We start from the raw sequence: 22,532 nt of genomic DNA, 5'->3' as shown, positions 1-22,532 counted from the left end.
TAATATTATATTGCATTTTATGTAGTGGGCCTTATAATTGCGAACCACATACATGTCTTATCTACTGTGAGAACCCGCTGTAACTGATAGCCTATTAGAATCTCAACCTTCACTGACCATCATAAGTTCTCGTCTAGTTGAGAGGCAGCCGCAGGCAATTATAGCCGAGTGATTACTATTTGAAGGCATGCAAAGTCAAAAAAAAAAGTTCATTATGACCATCATAACTAACACCCCCCAATATGCCATCGCAATGATCATAGCAAATGTCCATGCCATGTATTCCCTGTCACATTATGCGTTAAAGACAGCAAAAAAATCAAGCATATCACCTTCATGTTGATTGTAGTGCGCCGATGCATGATTCATAACCATCATTACAGATCCATATGCAGAACGCATTCAACATGCACGTCACTATTACTGGTTCCGATACCCTTAACCACGGAGATTACGGAGATCGGTAGCCCGACGAGCGAGCGGGGGGATCCTGCGGAGAATGGCGCTGTGAGGTGCCTCTTTGGCGACAGTCATGTAGAGACCATCCAGGCGAGCGATCAGAATGTCCATGATCTTGGGTGCGACCTCTTGAATATCGGAGTCCTAATAGAAGTCAGTATCGAACAAGGTTGGCTCGGGTAAACGGTGTGTGCTTGCCCTCAAATTAACTGTCTGAAGAACAACCTCGAGCCATGTGAGACGTTCCATGGCATTTGTCTGCAAAGAGGATGTAACCGCCACACCAACGGACAGTGCCACGATGGGAGGAAGTGCGTTCAAGTAGGACGGGTTCATGTGGACAAAGAGGCGATCGAAGAGATCTGCCTGCTGCTCAGATTGAAGCCACTGGTGCAAGTTAGAAACCTTGTATTAATGAATAAAAAAAAAAAAAATTACCTTGACTGAGCCTTCTTCGTATCTCCTTTCGCGCATCAACTGTGTAATTTCTGCAATCTCTCTTTCTTCAGGGTTGGACGCTTCGTTGAACGGAGCTGGCGCGACTGCTGGTTGATTCACAGGGATTTGTTTAGCTCCGGTTTCGTTCTGCGCAGAAACAATCTGGTTCAGGCGCAGGACCTCCTGCTGGAATCCAGTCTGTGCAGCAGCCATGGAGGCAACAGTATCCGACATGCCACGAACCAGGGCAGTGAGTTGGTCGATTTTGGCGGCATCAGCTTGGCGTTGTGCTTCATGCTGCTTTATCTGAGTCTGCATACGCTTCTCCACGTCGTTTCCGACCTTCTCCGCTGCCCGGAGAGCGACATTCTTCAAGGTTGGCGCAAGGGTATCATGCACAGTCTTGGAAATCTGGCTCTCTACTTGAGTACTCAACTTCTGGCTCACAGCATCCGACGCAACTTTCATTACGTCGGGCTGTTGCAGAGCGCGGGAAACCGAGTCAGGAAGAGACTGCCGCAGTTCACGGGAAATGACACCACCAGACTGTTGAGACAGTACAGTGTTCAATTGCTTGCTAACAGCGGCAGAAGTAAGGTCTCCAAGTGCGGGGACCACGTCAGACTGGACGCTCTGGGTGACAATCCGGGCAAGGTTCTTCTCCACATTTTCGGAGAGCGTGCTCGATACCATACGCAAAACTTGGTCTTGCTTGGAAGCAAAGGCAGCATCCCAGCTGCGCCGCTCCTCATCAAACCGAGTGTATAATCCTTCTAGTTCACGACCGAGACTCTTGTTGAATTCAGAGGTGACTCCATCCTGCAATGCCTCGATATGTTTATTCCAGGTCTCGTGAGAATCGCTAACACCATTTCCTGCGACGGTTGGTTTGGGTGCACTCGCCACAGCCTTCGGCGCTTCACGATTAAACTGGTCAACCGTCGAGAGAGGTTCCTTCTTTGTAGGTTCACTCGCGGCAGCAGCTCCCTTCTTCTTCTTCTTTTTCTCGGACTTTTCAGACGGGCCCGCGGATGCTGCTTCCACGGGCTCATCAACCTGCTTCTTCTTGGGCGCAGCCTTCGTGGGAGATTGTGTGCGTTGAGCACTAGGTCCAGCACCGGCACTCGCGCTATCCTCCGCGGTAGGCTCCGGGGTAGCCTTCACAAAGTCCTTTGATGCCACCTTTGTGGGAGTGCCGGTGGAGTCACCGTTTACAGAAAAATCGTCTGCAACGTAGGTTGGGAAGGATTGGAGATCAGCAATTTCAATGAGACCCTCACCAAGAGCATTAACGGGGCGAACGATTCTGTTGTCTTGGCTCCAGCCGAGGTCTTCTTTCTTGATGTTAAGGCAGGTCACGCCACGAGAGTGCATAACGTAAAGTTCGAAGAGGCCGCTTTCCTCGCCGGCTGCCTTTGTAATCGGCAGAAGGTCTAGACTGCGAATTTGGCCTTTTGATGCAAAAGATATCTCACGTATCCCGCTGAGACAAGCGGTTGATTCCGGCTTGGGAAGGGTGTTGTCCTTCTCTGCGGCACGTTTGATAAATGACGCCTGTGACATGGACTGTAAGTTGTATTTCGGAGCGGACAAATGGACAAAGTATATGGAATTCCGAGTCGGGTGTCCGACAACAAGGATTCCAGACGGCGCGTGATACGCAACACTGCAGATGGCGTCGGATTCATTCTCGTGCGGGAATTTGAGCTCCTGCACTGCCTTGCCTAGCCCAATATCCCAGAGCTGCAAGGTGTGATTCTGCTTCAATCCAACAAGAACGTAACGGAGCGCCATCGACTTCACATAAGGGCGCAACTTGTCCATGAAAAGGACGGATGTTGGCCACGACTTCTCGGTAGGAGAGCCAGTCACAAAAGTGCTCAACGGGATGCGGACCTCAGAAGCATTGATACTGGTGTCTGGGTTGTTGACCACTTCGCGGATATCCCAGAAACGAAGGCGACCGGTCTTATCGAGCGAAGCAATGACGGTATCATCAGCACTAAACACAAAGTCCTTCCCGGCCTTTCCGGTTGAAATCTTCAAAGCGCGCTCCTTGAAGAATTTTTCAGTATTCACAGTTCGGTTGTTGCCCAAGACGCCGTAAGTAGGGTTTGCAGCAGCTTGTGGAGAGATTACATAGATGTTCTTGCCTCGCCCAATCGCAAAAAAACCCGGGTGTTGAGAGCTCCGTTTGGCCCGCGTTTTCAGCTGGCCACCGGAGGTGTTCTCGTCAGAAGCCGGGAACGGTGGGAAGATGAGACTTTCACTCTCCAAGGCATCCTGCTCAAAAAGATCTTTATCTCCTCGAGAAATCAAAACCCAATATACCGCACCGCTAACACCAATTCCGAGAACGGCTTGGTCTTCGGAAGACCCGCCGGCAGACTGCGATGTGCATACCGCAACATTAAACACACGGTCACGAGTGGAGCGGAGCACCTGCTTGTCGCTTCCATCGTCTTGGCGAATAATTCTCATTCCTCCGTTTTTGGCAAGAGCGTAGACAATATAGTCGGGAGTAGCAGAAGTCAACGAACGGTCGAGCTGATCAAAGTCCTTCTTCAATCGAGCAATGTCCATGATCCCATCGTCGCGCAAAGCCGGGAGCTTCCCAGCATACGGCTTGACAACGATCGATATGAATGGCCTCAGGGGGAAGTTGTGTACGGGAACGACGCGTTCTTCATCTTTTTCAGCACTGTCTTCGGCGCTCTCCCAACTATCCGCCAATGCCTCCCCATTGCCGTTGGAATTCTCTTTCACTCCTGCGGTAGCAGCAACTTCCTCGATAGTTTCTTTCACGACTTCTGCCTCACCATTGGAATCCTGAACAGTAGACTCAGTGGTCATCACACAGGTTCTAACACTATCTTCCTGCAGCGCTGGCGCTGGAGAACCATTCACCTGAGTCAACTTCTCGTAAGACTCATCGACGTCCCGAGTAATCTGTTCTACGAGCCTGTCAACAACATTTGTAACGGCTTCCTTTTGGTGTCCATCCAAACTAGGAGGGTTCGGGCGCGCGTTTTCACCAGCTTGTGGGGCGTGCTGAGGTTGGAACTCAGTAGTCACGTTCACTTTCTCGTCTTTCGTAATCTCAACAGCCGGGCTCTCATCTTGAAGATTAGGCTGAGGAGTTCGGTTCCGCGAGACCGCCGCCAGTTGCTCGAACGGATTAACGTGCGCGAAGATGGTTTCGTTGCCGGATGGGGTTGGGTTGTCCGATTTCACAGAAGCAAAACCCGTCGGTTCCACGGCACCCTGCGTTGGCGGTGTCGAACGTCCCAATCCGGACTCCAAGAACGTATTCTTCTGAGATGCGATAGAACCAGGAGACTGGACAGCAGCATCAGACAATTCCTGGCCTGACCTGGGCCGGTTGAGCAGGCGCAGTAGCATATCTTGTGGTTTTTCGGCAGAGGAAGGGCTTTCGGCAGCGGGTTGATCCGCTTGCTGGCCCGGGTTAGCAGTAGTAGATTGACCCTGTTTGCCAAAAAGAGTAGCTACCAGGTCAGACGCAGAGATGTTTCTCGCGTGAGACCTCGAAGCATCCTCTGGGATGGGAGCCGATGGGTGTGTATGAACAGGTTGTTCTGCAGCTGCAGGGGCCTGCTGCTGAGGAGGGCCAGCACCCTGTTGGTTGAACTTCAGCAAGTTCAACAAGTTAACGGAGCGGTCAGGGTTCTGAGGCTGGGGTTGATGCTGCGGAAACGCTTCGCCCGGAGTGGCGACATTGGGGCTCAGGATATCCGATGGGTGACGAGGAGGATTGTTGACCGGAGAGGGGCTCTGCAAGGCCGACGAAACCGAGGGATGGTGGTAGGCCTGCTGATGCAGATGGGGGTGCGCGTAGCCCTGACCGTCATAGGGCGGCGGCTGCGGCCTGTATCCATGCTGCGGGTAATGCTGAGGATACTGTGCCACGCCGGGATCCTGAGCAGGGGTACTCGAAGGAGAAGGTCGAGACTTTATGCTCGCCAGGAGAGCTTGAATATCACTGGGGGTGGACATTTCAGTCGCTCGCCGTGTTAAAAGGCGACCACCAATTTAGATACCAAGCTCAGTGTTCCCACAGGAGCTCTCTTTCGAGAGACAGCAGAGACAGGCGAATGAAAGAATCGACGATCTTCGATGGAATTAAAACAATTGTAAACCAGTAACGGAAAGAAAAACCCGGTAGAACGCAAAAAGAGAAACTAAATAGTACAAAGAGGAAGGTAAGGGAGCGAGGAGCAAGAGAAGAAGAGGAGAGAGAAACGGAGGAGACGAGAAAGTGAATTCAACTGCAGATTCAAGCGCTGTGTGGCTGGAGCTCGCTGAGGCTGACTGTACTGTAACTTTGGACTCCGTAAGTTACAAACTGTGGCGCCAAGCCAACCCGCAGTGACCACAGAATTCATCGACATCATCGGCCGACAAGAGCAAAGTTTTGAAACAGTCAACACGGCCTCTCAAAATGGACTGACTGTCAATTCCGAGTTCATTCGTGTCATCTCCCCTGTGCAACAGATCCAAGTTAAACCCCTTTTCCACTGCAGCACTTACTGCGCGGTGACATTTCTCATATTTTCCAACACCGGCGGCTTTCCGCCTGTTTCATCATCCAGCATCGGACTCGCTCTCTCAACATGTTCTGTCTCAGGAGGTAAGTCGCTAGAGGCAGGCGGGCATCTTACCCTTCTGTCCACCGTACCGCGCCCCGTTGATGGTCGCTCAGAAATGTAGAAGCCAAACTAACAGGATCTCGCAGCTGGCTCCCCCTCCTCTTCATCCCAACTAACGCCTCCCCGCTCTTCCTCATCTCTTTCGTAACCCTCACCTACCTCCTCCACCGACCATGCATTTACTGCTCCGCCCTCCTTGTCATTCTCTTCGCGTCAACCTGCAACTGGTCCGACCGCTGCTTCCTCAATCTCCGCGCTGACTGGTTCGCCCCGCGGTACACGCCTTACGATGGCACAGACGGTTTCAACATGACCACTTCACAAAACACCTCTCCTACTCTCCTCGGTATGGAAAACGAGTCGCTAGCTGGTTATGTCTTCGACACGGTAAATAACACCGCGAAAGCACTTGCCGGAGCTGTGGTCGACGAGACTCAAAAACGACTATCCGCGGGCGACGGCTCTTGTCCTTCGTCAGCGACGCCAGCAGCGACCACCGCTGACGAACTGACGGGATTTGGGCTGGAATGGCTGAGGAGTCTAGTTGGGAGGCGGGAATGGACGCTCCCTTGTGTTGATGTTAAGGTCCGGATATGATATGGTATCAAATCAGTGACCGTACATAAAAGGCTTATGACGAGCATGAGATTCCTGTCTGGCTTTTTTTTCTTCTTTGGCATAGGCGTGTATTTGTCATAACTGGCGATGAGTGTTATATATTGTCCATTTTCACCGTGTCGGATTGGTCTCGACAGACACGTTCGCCGTACTGAGCTTGGGTATGCGCAACTAATAGTACGTTGTTTTCCTAGCACAGCATCAATTCCATGTACATCACATCCAATTAAGTGCATTTGAAGCTCAAGCGTTTTGAAATCATACCACCAGGCAAGTTTGTCTCTTGATTACGCCCCCGACCCAACGCAATAACTCATTGCCGTAAACTCGACTGAGCATAAAACCCACCTGAAAACTAGAAACAACAAGTACGAGATCCTGCATATCTTCCAATGGTGAATATGACACTCTTCTACAACGGCAGCCTCGGCGGAAAACATGAGTGTTCCTTATTTGTGCCAAACCTAATCCCATAAATCCACGATTATCAAAGCGACGGTGCCAGCGGAGTATACGTGTTGGGAGAATTGGCGACTTGGGCTAAAACGCCATGCTTTGCCGGTGGTTTTGACTTAGCTCGTATGGTGTACTTCGTGGTGTGCTTCACCCCGAGGGTACTTTACCCTGGGCCCCGAGCTGTGCAGATGCTGATCCTGTGGCGGTAACCCTAACTTGCTATCCAGTGCCCGCCATGCGTTAGCAAGAGCTGCTAACAGGCTTAGAAATGCGTAAAAGGTCTCATTTGACCCCATTTAAGTTTCTAGCTAAGACCCTTTAGCTTCAAGGTTAAGATATACAACGCGGATTGCGCCCGCCTTTTACCCTATTGATCTGTTCCTCCTCAATTGAGGTCATTCATTTCTGTGGTATGACTCGGTGAGATCGTATATGATATTTCTTTCTATGATATTGTCCAGTGCCTGGATCGTTGCTAGGGCTATATACAAATATCATAATCAAAACTCAGCTCGAAGCTACAAATATCGGTTATTCATTACTAACTACTTACTACATACATCGCGAAATAGGTATCTAACTCAAAAAGCAGCAAAGGAGAGAACCGTACGGATATCATATCTAAACCCAGGCCTACTGACGATGGGCAGTGCCAATTAGGTCCAGTGGACGAAGTCCAACCTAAATTCCGCCACACCATTCCAACTGACAAACCACGTGGCCCGGGTAAAACAATAAATAGTTCGAAACGGCAGATGTCGTGGCACATAGGCACATCCAAGACGATCGTGGAAACATGGGCGGTGAAATAGCGAGAAATATGCGTTTAAATTTCAATGCGTCTTCGTAGTATCAGGTTGAGACGTTGTGGGTTGGGTATCAAGCGAGTGAAACTATCGCAAGAGATAGTGATGTTGTGTTGGAGAGGACAGCGAGAGAACGACACTCTCATAATAGAACGTGCTTTTTTTTGTCTTTTCGTTTTTAGTCTTCAATTAGGCGCGTTAAAAATTAGTTGTATCCCGGCACGGGTTGCGACATTGGCATGGGCCAGTCATCTTCTGTGATGCTGCTCCAGAAAATCCAAAGCACAACAACCGAGATTAATGTAAAAAGAGTCTCGAACAACGCGCCGTTGATCTTTCCGCTTGTTGCCGAGCAGAGGTGGGTGCTGATAACGTAGTTGAATATTTGGCCAATGGCGAAAAGAATCGTAGTTGCGACAAGATACACTATATTCGGTCAGATGAATTGGTTCGTTTTAACAGGAGAATGTATACGCACGCATTGGTCGGTATTCCCCCAGTATGCGAACCACTAGGTATGCTTCCAGGACAAAGAATACGAACAGACAAACAAGCGGGAAGAGCTGGTATAATACATAGAGCGCGATGTTTCGATAATTGTTGGCCTCGGTCGTCACAAATGTGTTGGTCCAGTTGAAAGCAGTGTCCAAGGCGATGTACCCCGTACCAATGAATAAAACCCCGGCAGAAAAGAGGAACAGCCCTAATGAAGCAGGGGTTCCATCGTCGAGAAATTGAAAGCCAACTAAGGCGTTTAGGAAAAGAATCCAGCAGGTCGCTGTAATCGCAGCAACGTGAACTGCTGAGAATCCCTGCAGGATGTTAGGCAATTCAACATAAATTTCGGAAAAGTCGTACCTTTCGGACATTATCGTCAAGGGGAAAACCACCGACGGTAAATATTTCGCAAATCTCGATGATGACAAAGCCCAGCAGGAATAACTGCATTTCCCTGTATATCCTCATCAGTATTTGTTGCATTCTCCGAGAACATGCCGAAACCACGTACCTCCGCCCAACAGCGGCTTGTTTCCGATCCGATCGCCATATCAAAACCAACGAGACAAGGATACTTATGAACGCGAGCAATATAGACCCTATTGAAGTGAGCGAAGGTCTTTTGAGAAAACGACATGTCATACCGAGGTTCGCAAGATTCCGGTCACCGCTGAGTGGGATTCCAACGAGCGTACACCCATTAAATGCATCGTTAGGAGGCTGGTTGTTGGATACGAAAAGCTTTTGAAAATGATGGTGGTTAGCAACAGATAGACTTTCGATACGAAGGATTCTGCGTCGGACTGGGGTGGGAGGGCGGGGGGGAATGTTGGTTAACACACATTGCAGACTGGAAGGGTAGAATCGCGACAAAAGTCCTATTTTGGGCGGAGAATGCGTCAGTTCATCATCACGGCATGCAGCATGTGGGTTGAGCCGCAACTCACGTTGAAATTCCCGAACTGAGTCGAACCCATGGCTTGCGAACGCTGAAATCAAACAATAACCATGCAAGGAAATAATGAGAAGGATTTGAGCGTGGAGCGATGGGCCTGGTTTAAGTTGAAACCTGAAATCGAGGTCGAGGTCAAGGTCGAATTCGCCTGGTGGACCCACGACCAGCGAATCAGTCTCTATCGCGCCGCTAAAGATCTGGATGCGCAACGATTGTTATGATGTCGGGGAAGAAACCGTTGTGGTTTATTGACGGGTGGAATTGGCTGTCAAGATGCGAGGCACACGTTGCAGAGGCAGTTGGGCAGCGGACAGATCGGATTTGAGGGACGAAGTGCAGGAGTCGGTCTGAAACCGATCGTGACGGAGGCTGGAAAAGGAGTCGCGGTCCGAAAAGTCCCCAAACTGTCCGACTCACGAGAGACCACGAGGCTGGATCGAACAAGAGACGAAGATTCCGGACCAGAGTCGTATATAGACGGGGGAAGAAAGCAGGGAAATAAAGCAGGCGAGAAGCGAGCGAAGTTGGCAGTTGGTGATGATCGTCCTGGTACTTGGGAGGGGAAACACGAGATGGCGCAGCAATTTCCCACTGGGCTCTCACAGCCAGCAACTCAATTCCAATGGACCGCTTCCCTGCGTGCTGCAGGGATTGGCGTCATTAACCCAGTTTCTCTACAGATACTATGGCTTTCTACATCTCCGCCCCTGAATTGCCATTATTTGGCCCCTTGACAGAACTTGGTTGTTGCATCCACGGTTCTACTTTCCCATCATCCATGGATGCCGACCGGGCAGTTTCTATTCTTGTTTCTCTGGTTCAGTGGTGCCTGAGCGTGGCAAATGCGCATCGACACTTATTCTTACAGCCTAACCCGGATGTCCGGCTCAATGCTCCGCAGCACCATGGTACAGTATATTCAAACTAGTGCACCGGATTACTCTGTCCTCGGCTTTCTCCGCTCCCCAGCAACAGCGTCATCACCATCCACCCTTGGTCCGGTTGCAGATTCCGTGCATCCCGATGTATGAGATTTCGGCAAGCTGCAGATCGCTACAAGGCCCTAATTATTATTTAGACCTCCTTAGAAGCGAAAGTTTGTGTCTCCGCGTACGTCGGCCGCAGGGTTTGGTGGCTCGTCCATTGGCACTCGGGTGATCGGTCTGGTCTGGCCCCTTGCGTCTTCTCCGGATTATGGCTTCGGCTTGTGGCGCAGGAGTTGCGATATGGACTCTGCAGTGCCTTACATATGTCCGGTGTTCGCCTGGCAACAGATGTTAGGAGGGGATGGACGATAAGGGTCTAAATAGTGAGCATGAGGAAGCGATCTAGATAGCTTATCTCCTGAGCAACGTCGCGAGGGCTCGGGCCGATATGTGAGCTATACATTCTAGGGGTCAACACGGCGCAGTTTACCTCTTGACCTCTCGGAGGTTTGAAGCAACTATTTGTCGAAACTCGAAAGGGCGAGGGTTTGAGAGTTGAGACGAACCACCGTTGCTTTTGTAAATGCCATTGGCTTACTATGTGCAAACCCTTCATGCTATCAATCTCAGCACTTGTATTTTCCACAGTGGGAGGTTCTAGAATGTTTCAGAGTCAGAGACGGGGGCCAAATCGTAGCCAGCTTCTGCTAGGTCGTTTCATATTTGCACGTCATATGCCCGGTACTTCTCTTCAACATCGTCTCCAACTCTCCATCCAGTGCTCGCCAGCCGTTGAACCCCGTTCCAGTCTGGCACAGCTGCGACATGAGGGACACTTTTTATCCACCGCGGCGCGGAACCAAGCAGACGTGGAGAACCTGCCTGACTCGATGCTCCCGAGGGCGGCCTGGATACCATGGTTTGTCTGTGTGAAACAGGCGGACGGCCAGACGATGGAGGAACTTACCAAAGCAGCAAACGCTCCTCCCGTATGGCCACGTCCTCGGCTCCTAGCAAGACATCAGGTTGGTCTTCGAAGCAGTCAAACATCCGTCCCCTTCTGCCGTGATACAGAACGATGTAGATGGTAGCTCTTCGTCTTTATACTGCCTTTTGGTGCAAATCTCTGCGCCGTTCCTAGGTTGGTCGTTGTTATCCAACTATACATCTAGAGCCCCATCTCTGTTCTGTATACATCAAGGTAAGCCTGTCTCATTGGATGGATTGCTGCTAGCGGCGCCCAACTCCGACCGACTCATGCTAAACTCGAAACCGGTGGAGAAGCTGATTTGGCTCATAGATGCGCTGCCTTTGATTCACTCTTCCCATGCCATATCATATTGGCATGATCTGCTCACAAAAAGGCTTGTTCTAAGTCATGCGAGTCACAAGTGTAGCATCACGGCATGAAAACGAAGAGCAAAAAGCGCGGAAACAACAAAAACAGTAGTAACAGTACTCTGGGTCTTCTCGGCTAGAAGCATGGGTCCTACCTGCCAGCTGTTCATGATGACGGTTTATAAGCCTGTGGGCACCTTTCTCGGCGTTGGGTGAGAATGGCGGATGGCTGGCTTGCTCATATGGTCTTGCGTAGCTCACCACGCCTTCCGTTGCGATGGAGAATGCGAATGTACATGTGCTGGCGCTTCGGTATAACAGGTCTGGTTGTCAGCCCATGGGAGTATCAAAAGACTTTACTGAGAATGCTAGGGAAGACGAGGCACTTATTTTGATAGCAGCCGTTATCATCATAGAAACCCGGAATGTTCAATGATGTCGTTTATATCCGCTTTGAACTGGGGCATAGACAAGCACCCAGAGTAGCGACTTGACGCTGATCGAATGCAAATGGTCTGAGATCAAACCTTCTCTATCAATATTCATTGCCAGAAAGTAACTGGCATTCAGGTAGGCTGGTTCAGGTTCCTTCGTACCTGCAATCAATGGTTAGCTACCGCTGGGTCTGCCGTTTTGGTTTCATTTCGACGGCACTTTGTATACGGAATCCTCGCCCATTTCGGTGCTGATATTGGATGAAATCGAGACCAAGTTCGATGCTCCCCAACTTTGATCTTTTAGCTTCTGCCGATTCAACGTTCAACGCTCATTTTCATTCTCAGTTCGGTTCGTTTCATTCTTAGTTCGACCTATCTTCCACTTTGTACTCCGTGCCCTCCTTTTCTGCATCTTCTCCAGCCTCACCTCCACCTCCTCTTACTTCAACTTCTCCATCTTAAGATCACCTCTCTCTCTTACCTATATTTTGAGGCTCTCTTCTCTTTACTTCGTCACGTTTACCGTAGCCTCTTCTTTATAACCTCCTTCCCCCCTTTCCTACCTTTTCTTCTACTCCCACATCTATATCTACCTCTCTTCCTACATTTTTTGACCTCTTCTCTACACCAAAGTCCTTTAACATCGCTTTTACATCTCTTTCCTTACTGCTTCTGCCTTATCCTTCCGTCCCGCTTCTATATCTCTATTTCCGTTCATATACTCCCCTTTGTCCTCTACTTACTCCAGTTCCTATATTCTCTGTCTCCGTACGTCTTTTCTGCTTCGCCAGTATCCTCTATTTCCAAGCTCTTTTCTCGTATATCCTCACATCTATCGACATTCTGATACTCAACCCTCCGTCTACATCTTCCAACTGTTTTCTTAATTCCCGAAATTCCTCCCAAAATCTCTTCTTGATCTTCTTTCTTCTTATATTTACCCTGCTTCGAACTATACTCCCCCTTTTTTTTTGTCATCTTCCCAAATAACCTCACTCTTCGGCGTGCCTTCTTACTTACGCCCCATCTACCTAAGGAAAATCGATTTAACTCAAACGTCCATGGACCACCATAATACCCCTTCTCCTCCATCTCTCGCCATCATGGATCCTGAAGTCTTTCGGTACATCTTTCACCATGTCGTCTTCCCTCCAAAATTACCTGGAGAACCTGAACGCGAACAAAAGCGCCTTGAGAGCGGGATGATAAAGTTTGTAAAAGACACCCTTGTCTCCTTTGTGGAAGAGAGACCGCCAGATATCCAAGACAAATGGGAGCCGGTTGCCAATATGCTTGAACTGTGGCTCTCAGTCGATGCCGGAGCGGATGATCTCAACCGCCATCAAGATCTTCTTGTGCGCCATATAAAAGATTTGAAAATTAATGGTAACTTATTCCATACCATTTGGGAAGTAAGTTACTTACGTTGACCATATATAGGAGCTGTTGCACTATACGTCTGTGCGCAAAACTGTGGATGGCTTGCACATTATGATAGTGCCCGCGACAATGTCATTATTGATGCTTTTGAGGTAACCGCCACCTCAGCTGCTATCCTCAAGGCCACAGGCGCTCTTATTCGTTGTTTTCCGGGCCAGAGTGTGGCTATCCCTGCCTCGATGATCAACCAAACTGCCTTCTGCAAATATTTGGCTCATAACCTCTGTCGTCTAAACCTGGAGTCTGTCCGTGAAATGTGTCCCAAGGCCACCCAGTCGCGAGATTGTATCGAGGAGATCCGAGATACTGTAAACCCTGGTTTGGTCACCGAGGGACTAATGGCCCAGCTTTTAGCATTCGGAGAACACAATGTCTGGAAGTCCTTTGAAAAGCACATGCGTGACGATGTCATTTATGAGGACACCAAACTACCATGGCGACGTTCACCCCTATGGTTCGTGATAAAAGTTGCCCTCCAAACAGTCCTCTATCGCATCTTCCCAGACAATGAGGGCTACGCGGAATATAAAAATTTTATGCTTTATCTTTCGGTTAAGATCGGAAAGGAGGCTGAGAGCCTAGAACTTGCCAACATCGCTGACATTCTCGCCATTATCCGAGCCAAAGTCGCTCGCCGCACGTATAAACTGCAAGGTAAAGTTTTTGAAACTGTGATGAAGCGAGTAATGGAAACCGATGAAGCAATTCTACAGCATTTGCAACGGCGACGTGCCCGCATTCAGACCCCTGAGTCCACGACTATTTCCCATTCGTTTGGGCCGTTGCAAGAATGTGACTTGGAAACATCGCTAAAAAATTCCAGAGACTACATAGATAATGCAATGAAGTCCCGCGCACCAGACAAGCGTTCATCGACTTTCAATAAAGAGCACAAAACGCGAAAGAAGCGCCAAACAACCGGCCTTCCGAAGCTAGAAGACGACGATATTCTCTCGCTACTTGACTTTGAGGCTTGGGTAGAAACTGAGCTACAAGAGTGGCATGCGAACACCAGCCCAACGGACAAAGTTTGCTGTGATCTTGCAGATCTCATCGAGAAATACTCCGAATTTGCAAGTAAAAAATATGCTCAGATGCGAGATGCATCTTCTCTGATGCTTCTCGTTTTGCTGGAATTGTGGGTAGCCCTTGATAGTCTCTGTGTCCGCTTCTGTCCTATCCTTAAGGAGTATTCGCCAGGGCTGTCTAAGAAGCTCGTTGAGCCGCTACTTCTTCCTCTCTTTCATCAAATGCAACGAGCACGACAAGTCGAGGATTATATCCGTTCAAGGAAGCCACATGGTAGCTCTTACAAGAGCATCTTTTCTGACCCCGGTCCCGACACGTTCGCCGTTCGATATGTGGATAAAACCCGGAAGCATAGAAAAGTTCTTGAAATGATTGAAAAACTTGCCACACAGGAACGGGAGGCTTTGCGCATAGAATGGGGAAAGCAGTCAAAAAAATATCAAGACCTCATCAGCGAAGCATCAAACCTCACTCATGATTCCGATCTGGATGAATGGGATAATGAGACTCACTCTACCTCTTGCCATAAGTGTTCTTTGGAAACTGAAGCGCAAAAACTGAATATCCAAGTCCATGAGTGGCCACTTCTTCGCGATGAGGATAAGGCTAAGAATGTTGTTTTTGAACTTGTTTGCCCTCACTGGTTTGCTAAATGGCGAGATATCACTTGGAAAATTGTGGACGACTACGGTAGGCCTCAGACAAGGGTGCCCTCAAGGATGGAAATGAATATTTTAGAGTACCCAGCCACGCAAAGTTTTGCTGCCAAATGGGGCCAGAGGTTGACCCTCGCTTCTTCCACAAAATCATGGCTGAATACTCATTATAAAACCCAGAGATTCCCAGTTACTTTCAACACGATTGCGGTTTCCAATCCTTTCAACCTCTCGCTATGGGATACGGAGAGAGAAGTATGGGTTGCAGGAAGATTCAAGCTTCAAAAGTACCCAACCTTCAACCATTTATGCACCCTCACGCTCAACGACCCAAAATATTCCGGCCTTCAGTATGCTGTCGAGTCATGTCAGCATAATCAGAACAAGGTACTCGCAGACCAACGTAACTGCCACCCAAAGATAACGCTCCAGGAGATGAGCGCCTTCGGCCATCTCCGTGCTGGCGAGCGCCTACAATGGTACAATATAACCCGAGAACTGGTATCTCTCTCTTTCTCGATGAATGAGAGCTCGGTTCACAAATTGTTATGTCAAGCAGCATGGGAGCTTGGCTCCCATGTGTCCGGAACGCAACTTGGCGAAGCTCATGTGTTTTTTGAAGAGCTCACCTCCGTTAACAGACTTTTAGAGTCTCTCGAGCATAGGCTAAGCATCATTTCGGCAAACTGGAATGAACACTATACTCTACACACAGTCGTCATCTTAGGTGCCCGAGTTCTAAGTCTGTGTCCCACGTCAGCTGTCGAGCGCGCATCATCCTTCCTCAGGCGTTGCAGGAAGGTCGCGATAGATTGGTGCACAAGGATTAAGACGGCTCTTGATGCCAAAATAGGTGCTGGAAATGATTCACGATTGTCATTACTTTTCAGGATCGGGGGAATCTGTCTTTTGACATTTTCCGCTGAGGATAGACTTCTTGCGAGGGTCCTTGAAAGCGAAGAAGACTTGCAGTTCCTGTTGAGATCTTCAATTGTGCTCTTTGATAATACGCCTCAGCCAATCGAGAGCCAATCTTTGGAGACTAGAGCATTGGTTCTTCATGGCACAAGGATTCTCTGTAATGCTGAGAAGCAAGTATCACAACTCATCATTAAGCACCCGTCGGCTCTTAATGTTGCTATTCAACAAGTCACCAACCACGTTCAGATTTCATCACCCTGGTGCTTCGCTCCTGGAGATAACCAGAGGTGGGCTACAAATAAATCGTTGTTGACCGCTGACGGGGATACACAAGAAGCTCATTATAATATACTGAGTGGCGAGCTCCTGATTAACAATGAACGGCCAAAGCGCCTTCCGGAGGAGTACACCAGACATCCATTATTCCAACGGCACTTTGGCGCGGTAGGGAGATCCAGTATCTAGTTCTTCCAAATTGCACTCACTCACTTACTATAGCAAACTATTTCTGTGGTCTCTTGCCGTAGAAAGGGTACAAGGTTTGCATCAACGCAACGGTTTGGGAATACCATTGTGGGTCATCCTCCTATTCGGCCAGACTCCGTGTTAACATTCATATGTATAGGTTTATTTTCTTCTCGAAGGAGATCAGCTTGTGGTTAAAACGATGGCAGACCACACCCTGCAGTTAATACCACATGACGTCTTAGCTGAAGACTTTCCAGACTCGCTTATAACGAAATTTGCGCACTGGTTGGATCTAAATACAGGAGAAATTGAATTCCGACCTCTTGATCAAGTCTGGGAGCCGAATCCGAAGAATTGGCGTACATTCTATAAACATCAAAATGGAGAGATTCCAAGGACTAGACAGGGACAACGGGTGCTGATTGATGTTCACAGCGGCCTCTTTGCACAGATTTCAAATGTTCTGTCTCGCTTGGACCATCTTAAGCACATCCAAATCACTTCAACCCAGGACAGCAGAATTGAGGCTAAACTGGTCCGCCTGCACCTAAGTTTCTTTGTCAATGCTGATGGTGCATTAGAATGTCGGGAGCATAATGCCATAGTTGATCAGAATCAAGACATTGGATGCCTTTCCAACCTATTCAGCAAACTTGTTCTACGCGGCAAAACTGGTCAGCGTCACCGTACGGTGTTGGTCCCTTACGGAACAGTGAGAATCAGCAAAGAAGCATTATACAGCCAAGTGTCGATAGACCCCCTGTGTGGCTCACGCGTCAAGTATTTCCACTACTTTTTTGACCGATCACTTGGAATGCTTTCAGACAGCTCCGGTATGGTAGGTGCATTATATCAAGCTTATTTGCACGCCGTTACTACCTATGTGCTTCCCGATGCTGCAACAAACCGATCTGGAACCGAGGAAGCTCTTCGTATACTCCGACAAGCCCGAATGAAAAGCTCGTTTCCTTTAGATGGTGATTGCATTCATCTACTGGAGCTTATCGCATCTCTAACCCCGCGACGCCAGTACCACCCGCCTGGAATGAAAGTCATGCAAAGGGTTATTTGGAATCCACAAATAGGTGAACTAGCACAGCATGATGACTTCAGGGTAATTACTCAAGATATTTTCAATCACACGGCCAAGTTTGCTGCACTACATAGTTCGAAGAAGGAGCTACCATCAGGACTTGATCGTGGAGACATTCACCTTCTCGATAGAGCACGACTTCATCATTCCCGGTTCCATCGGCCTGAGTTTTCGAACAATTCCACTGGCTTAGATATGAAGTCTTCCGAAAATCTTATGCCATCCGAATATAATTCGCGAGACCGGGGTGACTGTGTTAGTGATCGAAGCCGTCGTGTGTATGAGATTGCTGCGCTTATACGAGATTGGCCCTCCAATGCAAGTCAAAAAGAAGCTTTTTTCAATACAGTCAAGGGGTGGGGTAATATCTACATGAAAATACTTACGCCAGATCAACACACATATACTTCACTCATGGAATCGCAGATTCAACATCTATGGGGCTCTTTATACAGCCAGTGCCGCTCGCGCAACCGGGAATCGGGAACATACGAGCTGATTTCAGTATTTTGCACGATTGCCTTTGGTAACTCAGTACCAACCTTGCAGCTGCGTCATCTCTTAACAATTGCATTCGCTGGATATTTTCCCGAAATCCCTCAAAAATTGCTCCAAGGGCCAGTCCAGTTGGGCCTAGCACCGGGGCAAGACATTGACAGGTCAAAAGTCAAAGATGAGATAGCTAACAACTATCCGCCTCAAAAACCCAATCCTAGGGGCAGCATGAAGAATCTATCGGGAAACGAAAAAGAAACAAAGCGTTCTGAACGGAGAAGGAAGTACCAAACGATGAAAAAACAGGAAATCGAAGCCCTAGCAAGCCAAATAACCCGACAGTGGCCATGCGAAGTTCTCCAACGGCCTACCAATATGGAGCCCTGGAAAGTCAAGAGCATGAATGCCTGTGATATTCTGTTCAAAAAGTTTAACAGAGATGTCCAATTTCATCAGTTTATTGAGTTCGTACAACAGAAGCTAGACACGGTGCCTACATCTCCACTTCCGGACCTCCCAACAATACCACCTGCTCTTCCGCAGTGTCGGCCCTTGATCTGTGCTCGGTCAAATCCCTGGCAGGCCCCAAGTCTCCAAGATATGTTACATTCGTCAAATGCTCCTTCTCCAATGGACATAGATCAAACACCCTTCCAATGTCAGAGACCTCAAATGCCTGCATCTTCTGATAGGGGCCCTATTGATAATCTCCAGTCCTTGATCTCGGGTCTTCGCAAAAGTACCAAGAGCCTGCGTCGACAATATGCGCATACTCTTTCAGATAGCCTGGGAGCACTAAGCAAAGTGCGCTTGCCCTGTGCATCTGCGGGACTCCCCATTGAGAGAGACATTCTTGTCCAGCATCACAAACGCGCCATAGAGCAACGAGACATCCTCTGGGGTCAGATTGTTTTGGCATTAACAACGATGGACAGTAGCTGGAAGGCCATAGGCAGTGCCGTATTTCGGCCGTCTATCAATGTCTTGTCTATTCTGTCGTTTCTCGCGGCTGATAAGTGGGATTCCGTCCCTCCATCCTGGAAAAATATACTTGTGATGTTTGCAAAGGCCATCGTTTCTTTGCGCCGATACGAAAGACTTTTAGAGCATTTTGACAATGAAGATGTCAATACGTTCTACAGAGAAGCAGAGACAGTAGGCTGCGAAGGGTGGGAGGCATCAAGGATTCCCGATTGGCTACTTTTGGAAGTCGAGGGAAATATGACAATCAGGAAACGCCAGGCAAATGTCGCACAGAGAATGATAGCACCAGAATCTAACGAGAACTGCGTCCTGCAGTTGAACATGGGGGAAGGTAAAACGACTATTATTACACCGATGATTGCAGCGTATCTCGCAAATGTGGCCCAGATGGTTCGCATTGTAGTGCTGAAACCGCTGCTGCGACAAAGTATCAATCTTCTCTCTCAGCGCCTTGGGGGTCTACTGAACCGTCCAATTTACTATGTTCCGTTTTCACGAAATACACGCATTGACAAAAGCACTATAGAGACCTTACAGGCAACCTATAGCGAATGCCAGCAAAATCGAGGAATTCTTATCGCACTTCCAGAGCAGCTACTCTCGTTCCGACTTGTCGGGCTGGATCTCGCACCGAGCGATAATGCGCTGGGACTCGTTGACATAGAGCAATCACTGCAGGATAGCTGTCGCACTATCATTGACGAGAGTGACGAAATCCTGGATCCCAAATTCCAATTAATATACACACGAGGCAATCAGCAGAATGTCGATGGGGAAAGTGATCGCTGGGGCATTATCCAATATGTCCTTGAGTTGGTAGCAAAACAAGTCGGGGCCTTGCAGTCGGAAGACCAAAAGAGCTTGGAAATCGAACAGCGGGATATCCGCTATCCTCTTATCCATTTTTTGAGCGAGGGCGCCCCAGATCGTCTGCTTCAGGGAGTCACCAAAGCTATCAGCCGTGGAGAGCTTCCAGGGGTATCATTCACGGAGTGGGCAGACTCAACGCAAAAGAGTGTGTTGAATTTCATAACTCTCCTTGAGACCAACGATGCAGATGAGAGGATAGTACGGAATACCTTCAAGGATAGTATAGTCCTCAAGAAACTCCTGGTCCTAAGGGGTCTTTTTGCTCACGGTATACTACGCTTTGTACTAGCAAGCAAGCGCTGGCTTGTGGACTACGGCCTTCATCCCTCACGATGCTTGTCAGCGGTGCCATTTAGGGCCAAGGGGGTGCCATCAGAAAATTCTGAGTTCGGGCACGCGGATGTTGCGCTGGTATTGACGTACCTGAGTTATTACTATGAGGGTCTTACCGAAGAACAAGTTCGACAATGTTTCTATTTCCTGATGAAAGAGAATGATCCTGGAGCTGAATATCAGCGCTGGATTACACGGAATCGGGACGGACTGCCCGAGGGTCTACACTCCTTCAATGGGGTCAATTTGGAGGATGATCACACGTTCCAGGGAACCTTATACCAGCATCTCCAGTACCAGAAAGGGATCATTGACTTCTTCCTTGCCAAAATTGTCTTTCCCAAAGAGGCAAAGGGATTCCCTTTCAAACTGTCGTTGTCTGCATGGGACATTCCCTCGAAGCCGCCTGGGCCACTTACGACCGGATTCAGTGGAACAAATGATAATCGATACTTGCTGCCAAAGTCAATGCCCCAGAAAGATTTACCGTATCTCCTTCATACCAACGCCATGGTTCTAAGCCAGCTCCTCCATGAAGATAATAAGCAGTGTATCCTTGCAGAAGATAATGATGGTCGTCAGCTTCCGGTGAACGGGCTCTTGCATCTTATAAATGACCAAGATCCTCATATCAAGGTGATCATTGATGTCGGAGCCTTAATACTTGAGACAAGCAACGAAGAAGTTGCGAGGACATGGTTATCTCTTGTCCGAGCTGATAGGGCCCGTGCTGCTATCTATTTTAATGCCAATGATGAAGCTATGGTGGTGGACCGAGAAGGTTACATTGAGCGGCTCATCGCATCGCCTTTTTACGACCGGCTACATCTTTGCTTGCTCTTTCTGGACCAGCACCACGCAAGAGGCGTTGATATCAAACTTCCACGCACATATCGTGCGGCAGTGACACTTGGGCCCCGGCTAACCAAAGACCGACTCGTTCAAGGTAAGTTTCCAACATTGAATATCATACGCAGTCCTTACTGATCTCAAGCAGCATGCAATAGGATGCGAGAGCTGGGAAATGGCCAATCGGTGGTATTTTTCATACCTCCAGAAGTTAGGCATAGTATGAAGAAGAATGACGCGGTTATTACTTCCATCGACGTTGTACAGTGGGTGCTAGAACAAACTTGCGATCAGCTGGAAAAATTGCAACCCCTCTGGGCATGGCAGGGCCTACAGCATTTCCGCTGCGCCCAGATATGGGATGAGTTTAGAACGCGTGCCAGTTCCTTGGGAGATATTGTGGTTCGCATCCAGGAGCCTGAGTCTAAGTCTCTCTCTCAACTATATGCTCCATGGGGGGAGCATCCTGGGTCAATTGCTTCACTCAGAGAATTAGCCCTACACGATCCAACAGTCCGTGAACTTCTTGAGAAATGGGGAGGGGTCGCATCTACGCAGACTGTTCTTTACGAGGAACAAGAGCGAGAGCTAACCCAGGAGATTCAGAGAGAGCCTCAAATCCGCCGTCCTCCATCCGTGGAGGCACGTAATCACACCGTGCATGCCGATATCAAGCACTTTGTCACGCACGGCCAATTCCCCAATTGGCTCTCATCTGAGGCCACTGAGCCAGCATTCAAAAAATGTCTATCGCGGACATCCGCTCGTGCATTCGAGCTCCCTTCCACTGTCGGGCCCGATATTCATGTTTCGCTCGACTTCCTCGATACGATAAAGCAGGATGGTAACACTGTTGATGATGAGTTTTTGAAACCTGTGCACTGGGTTCTCTCGAGCACCAGAAATCGAATGCTCATCATTATCAGCCACCACGAAGCAAACTACCTGTTGCCCAGCATCCGCAAATTCAAAAGGGTTACACTTCACATGTATGCCCCCAGAACGGCTAAAGACATGTGCTCCTTCAACAAACTTGACTTCCTCACAGTCGGCCAATCTTTGCCAAATCTCCAAACTCAAATCTCGCCGGAAGCCATCCGAGATCTTGAAATATTTTCCGGAAGTCTTTATTTTGACACTTACGCCGAATACCAAAGTGCCTGCCAATTCTTCGGGTTCAAAACCGGTAATATCCTTGGTATCCCTCAGGACGCCATCACAAGCGAGGGCTTCGTGAGCAAGGAGGCGCGCACCCAGGCCCAATGGCCAATCCATTGCCCTTTCACCACTAGCCCACTAACTTTCCTGAGAGCATGGTATAGCATTCGGACAAAAGGTCAGGGCTTTTCTCGGTCCCATATTGGGTCTATCGTGGAGGCGCGGCGGTTAACCGAGGACCGGTTCTGAATATATGCAGTATGTGCCACGCATACTTTTGCCTTTTGTCTTATCACATTTTCAGGAGCTGGGATCTTCTTGTATCTCTTTCGACCAGGGTAATTTTGAATTTGGACCATGGGCGGGATGGTATCTTTTTTGTATTATTCTGAATTTTTGAGACAAGAGGGCACCCCCTATTTTGCATATAGATCATGAATGTCCTCAGCTAGGTCGAAGCGATAGACCTGCTGGAGAAATTGAGCAGCTTGCTGTCACCAAACACACACTACAAATGACCTCGAATCCGCAGTGGTCTTGATGGTACAAGAATAACAGAAATACGTGGAGTATATTCATCGGCATATCCAAACCACAACTATCACCAAAGACAGAGATTTGTTTTCTCAAAAAAAGAT

The 22,532-nt window shown here is 48.7% G+C and overlaps 5 protein-coding genes across 5 annotated transcripts; 3 read left to right on the top strand and 2 right to left on the bottom strand.

Moving 5' to 3' along the window:
- Positions 1 to 207: 207 nt before the first annotated feature.
- Positions 208 to 5,172, bottom strand: ASPSYDRAFT_134266 (uncharacterized protein). The gene is made up of 3 exons (XM_040840668.1): positions 898 to 5,172; positions 658 to 846; positions 208 to 603 (listed from the first exon to the last, which is right to left on the bottom strand). The coding sequence occupies exons 1-3, from the start codon at positions 4,909 to 4,911 to the stop codon at positions 439 to 441; spliced, it is 4,368 nt and encodes a 1,455-aa protein (XP_040700160.1). The 5' UTR covers positions 4,912 to 5,172; the 3' UTR covers positions 208 to 438.
- A 130-nt stretch (positions 5,173 to 5,302) lies between these two features.
- Positions 5,303 to 6,588, top strand: ASPSYDRAFT_47644 (uncharacterized protein). The gene is made up of 2 exons (XM_040847471.1): positions 5,303 to 5,545; positions 5,651 to 6,588. The coding sequence occupies exons 1-2, from the start codon at positions 5,529 to 5,531 to the stop codon at positions 6,159 to 6,161; spliced, it is 528 nt and encodes a 175-aa protein (XP_040700159.1). The 5' UTR covers positions 5,303 to 5,528; the 3' UTR covers positions 6,162 to 6,588.
- A 1,061-nt stretch (positions 6,589 to 7,649) lies between these two features.
- Positions 7,650 to 8,919, bottom strand: ASPSYDRAFT_91614 (chitin synthase export chaperone; the record flags this gene model as incomplete). The annotated part of the gene is made up of 7 exons (XM_040852516.1): positions 7,650 to 7,870; positions 7,923 to 8,256; positions 8,303 to 8,396; positions 8,454 to 8,541; positions 8,587 to 8,683; positions 8,785 to 8,820; positions 8,890 to 8,919. 7 exons carry the CDS (start codon positions 8,917 to 8,919, stop codon positions 7,650 to 7,652), a joined length of 900 nt encoding a protein of 299 aa, XP_040700158.1.
- Positions 8,920 to 10,313: 1,394 nt separating this feature from the next.
- On the top strand, positions 10,314 to 11,196 carry ASPSYDRAFT_1135248 (uncharacterized protein). Its single transcript, XM_040839955.1, has 2 exons — positions 10,314 to 11,024; positions 11,124 to 11,196. The coding sequence occupies exon 1, from the start codon at positions 10,423 to 10,425 to the stop codon at positions 10,912 to 10,914; it is 492 nt and encodes a 163-aa protein (XP_040700157.1). The 5' UTR covers positions 10,314 to 10,422; the 3' UTR covers positions 10,915 to 11,024; positions 11,124 to 11,196.
- Positions 11,197 to 12,701: 1,505 nt separating this feature from the next.
- ASPSYDRAFT_156532 (uncharacterized protein) lies at positions 12,702 to 22,143 on the top strand (the record flags this gene model as incomplete). Its single annotated transcript, XM_040842563.1, has 5 exons — positions 12,702 to 12,984; positions 13,039 to 16,088; positions 16,143 to 16,217; positions 16,270 to 20,833; positions 20,885 to 22,143. 5 exons carry the CDS (start codon positions 12,702 to 12,704, stop codon positions 22,141 to 22,143), a joined length of 9,231 nt encoding a protein of 3,076 aa, XP_040700156.1.
- Positions 22,144 to 22,532: the final 389 nt, after the last annotated feature.

Source organism: Aspergillus sydowii (genome assembly GCF_001890705.1).
Source record: "Aspergillus sydowii CBS 593.65 unplaced genomic scaffold ASPSYscaffold_9, whole genome shotgun sequence".
NCBI lineage: Eukaryota > Fungi > Ascomycota > Eurotiomycetes > Eurotiales > Aspergillaceae > Aspergillus > Aspergillus sydowii.
Note: the sequence above shows the minus strand (reverse complement) of the source record. Positions and strands in the feature narration are given on the sequence as shown.

Bases quoted from the DNA above. Each gene is read 5' to 3' on its own strand.
- ASPSYDRAFT_134266 (XM_040840668.1), bottom strand. From the start codon at position 4,911: ATGTCCACCCCCAGTGATATTCAAGCTCTCCTGGCGAGCATAAAGTCT. The intron at 847-897 runs GTAATTTTTTTT...AACTTGCACCAG, and splicing joins ACGAAGAAGGCTCAGTCAAG to TGGCTTCAATCTGAGCAGCA. The intron at 604-657 runs GCAAGCACACAC...GACTTCTATTAG, and splicing joins TTCAGACAGTTAATTTGAGG to GACTCCGATATTCAAGAGGT.
- ASPSYDRAFT_1135248 (XM_040839955.1), top strand. From the start codon at position 10,423: ATGTGCAAACCCTTCATGCTATCAATCTCAGCACTTGTATTTTCCACA.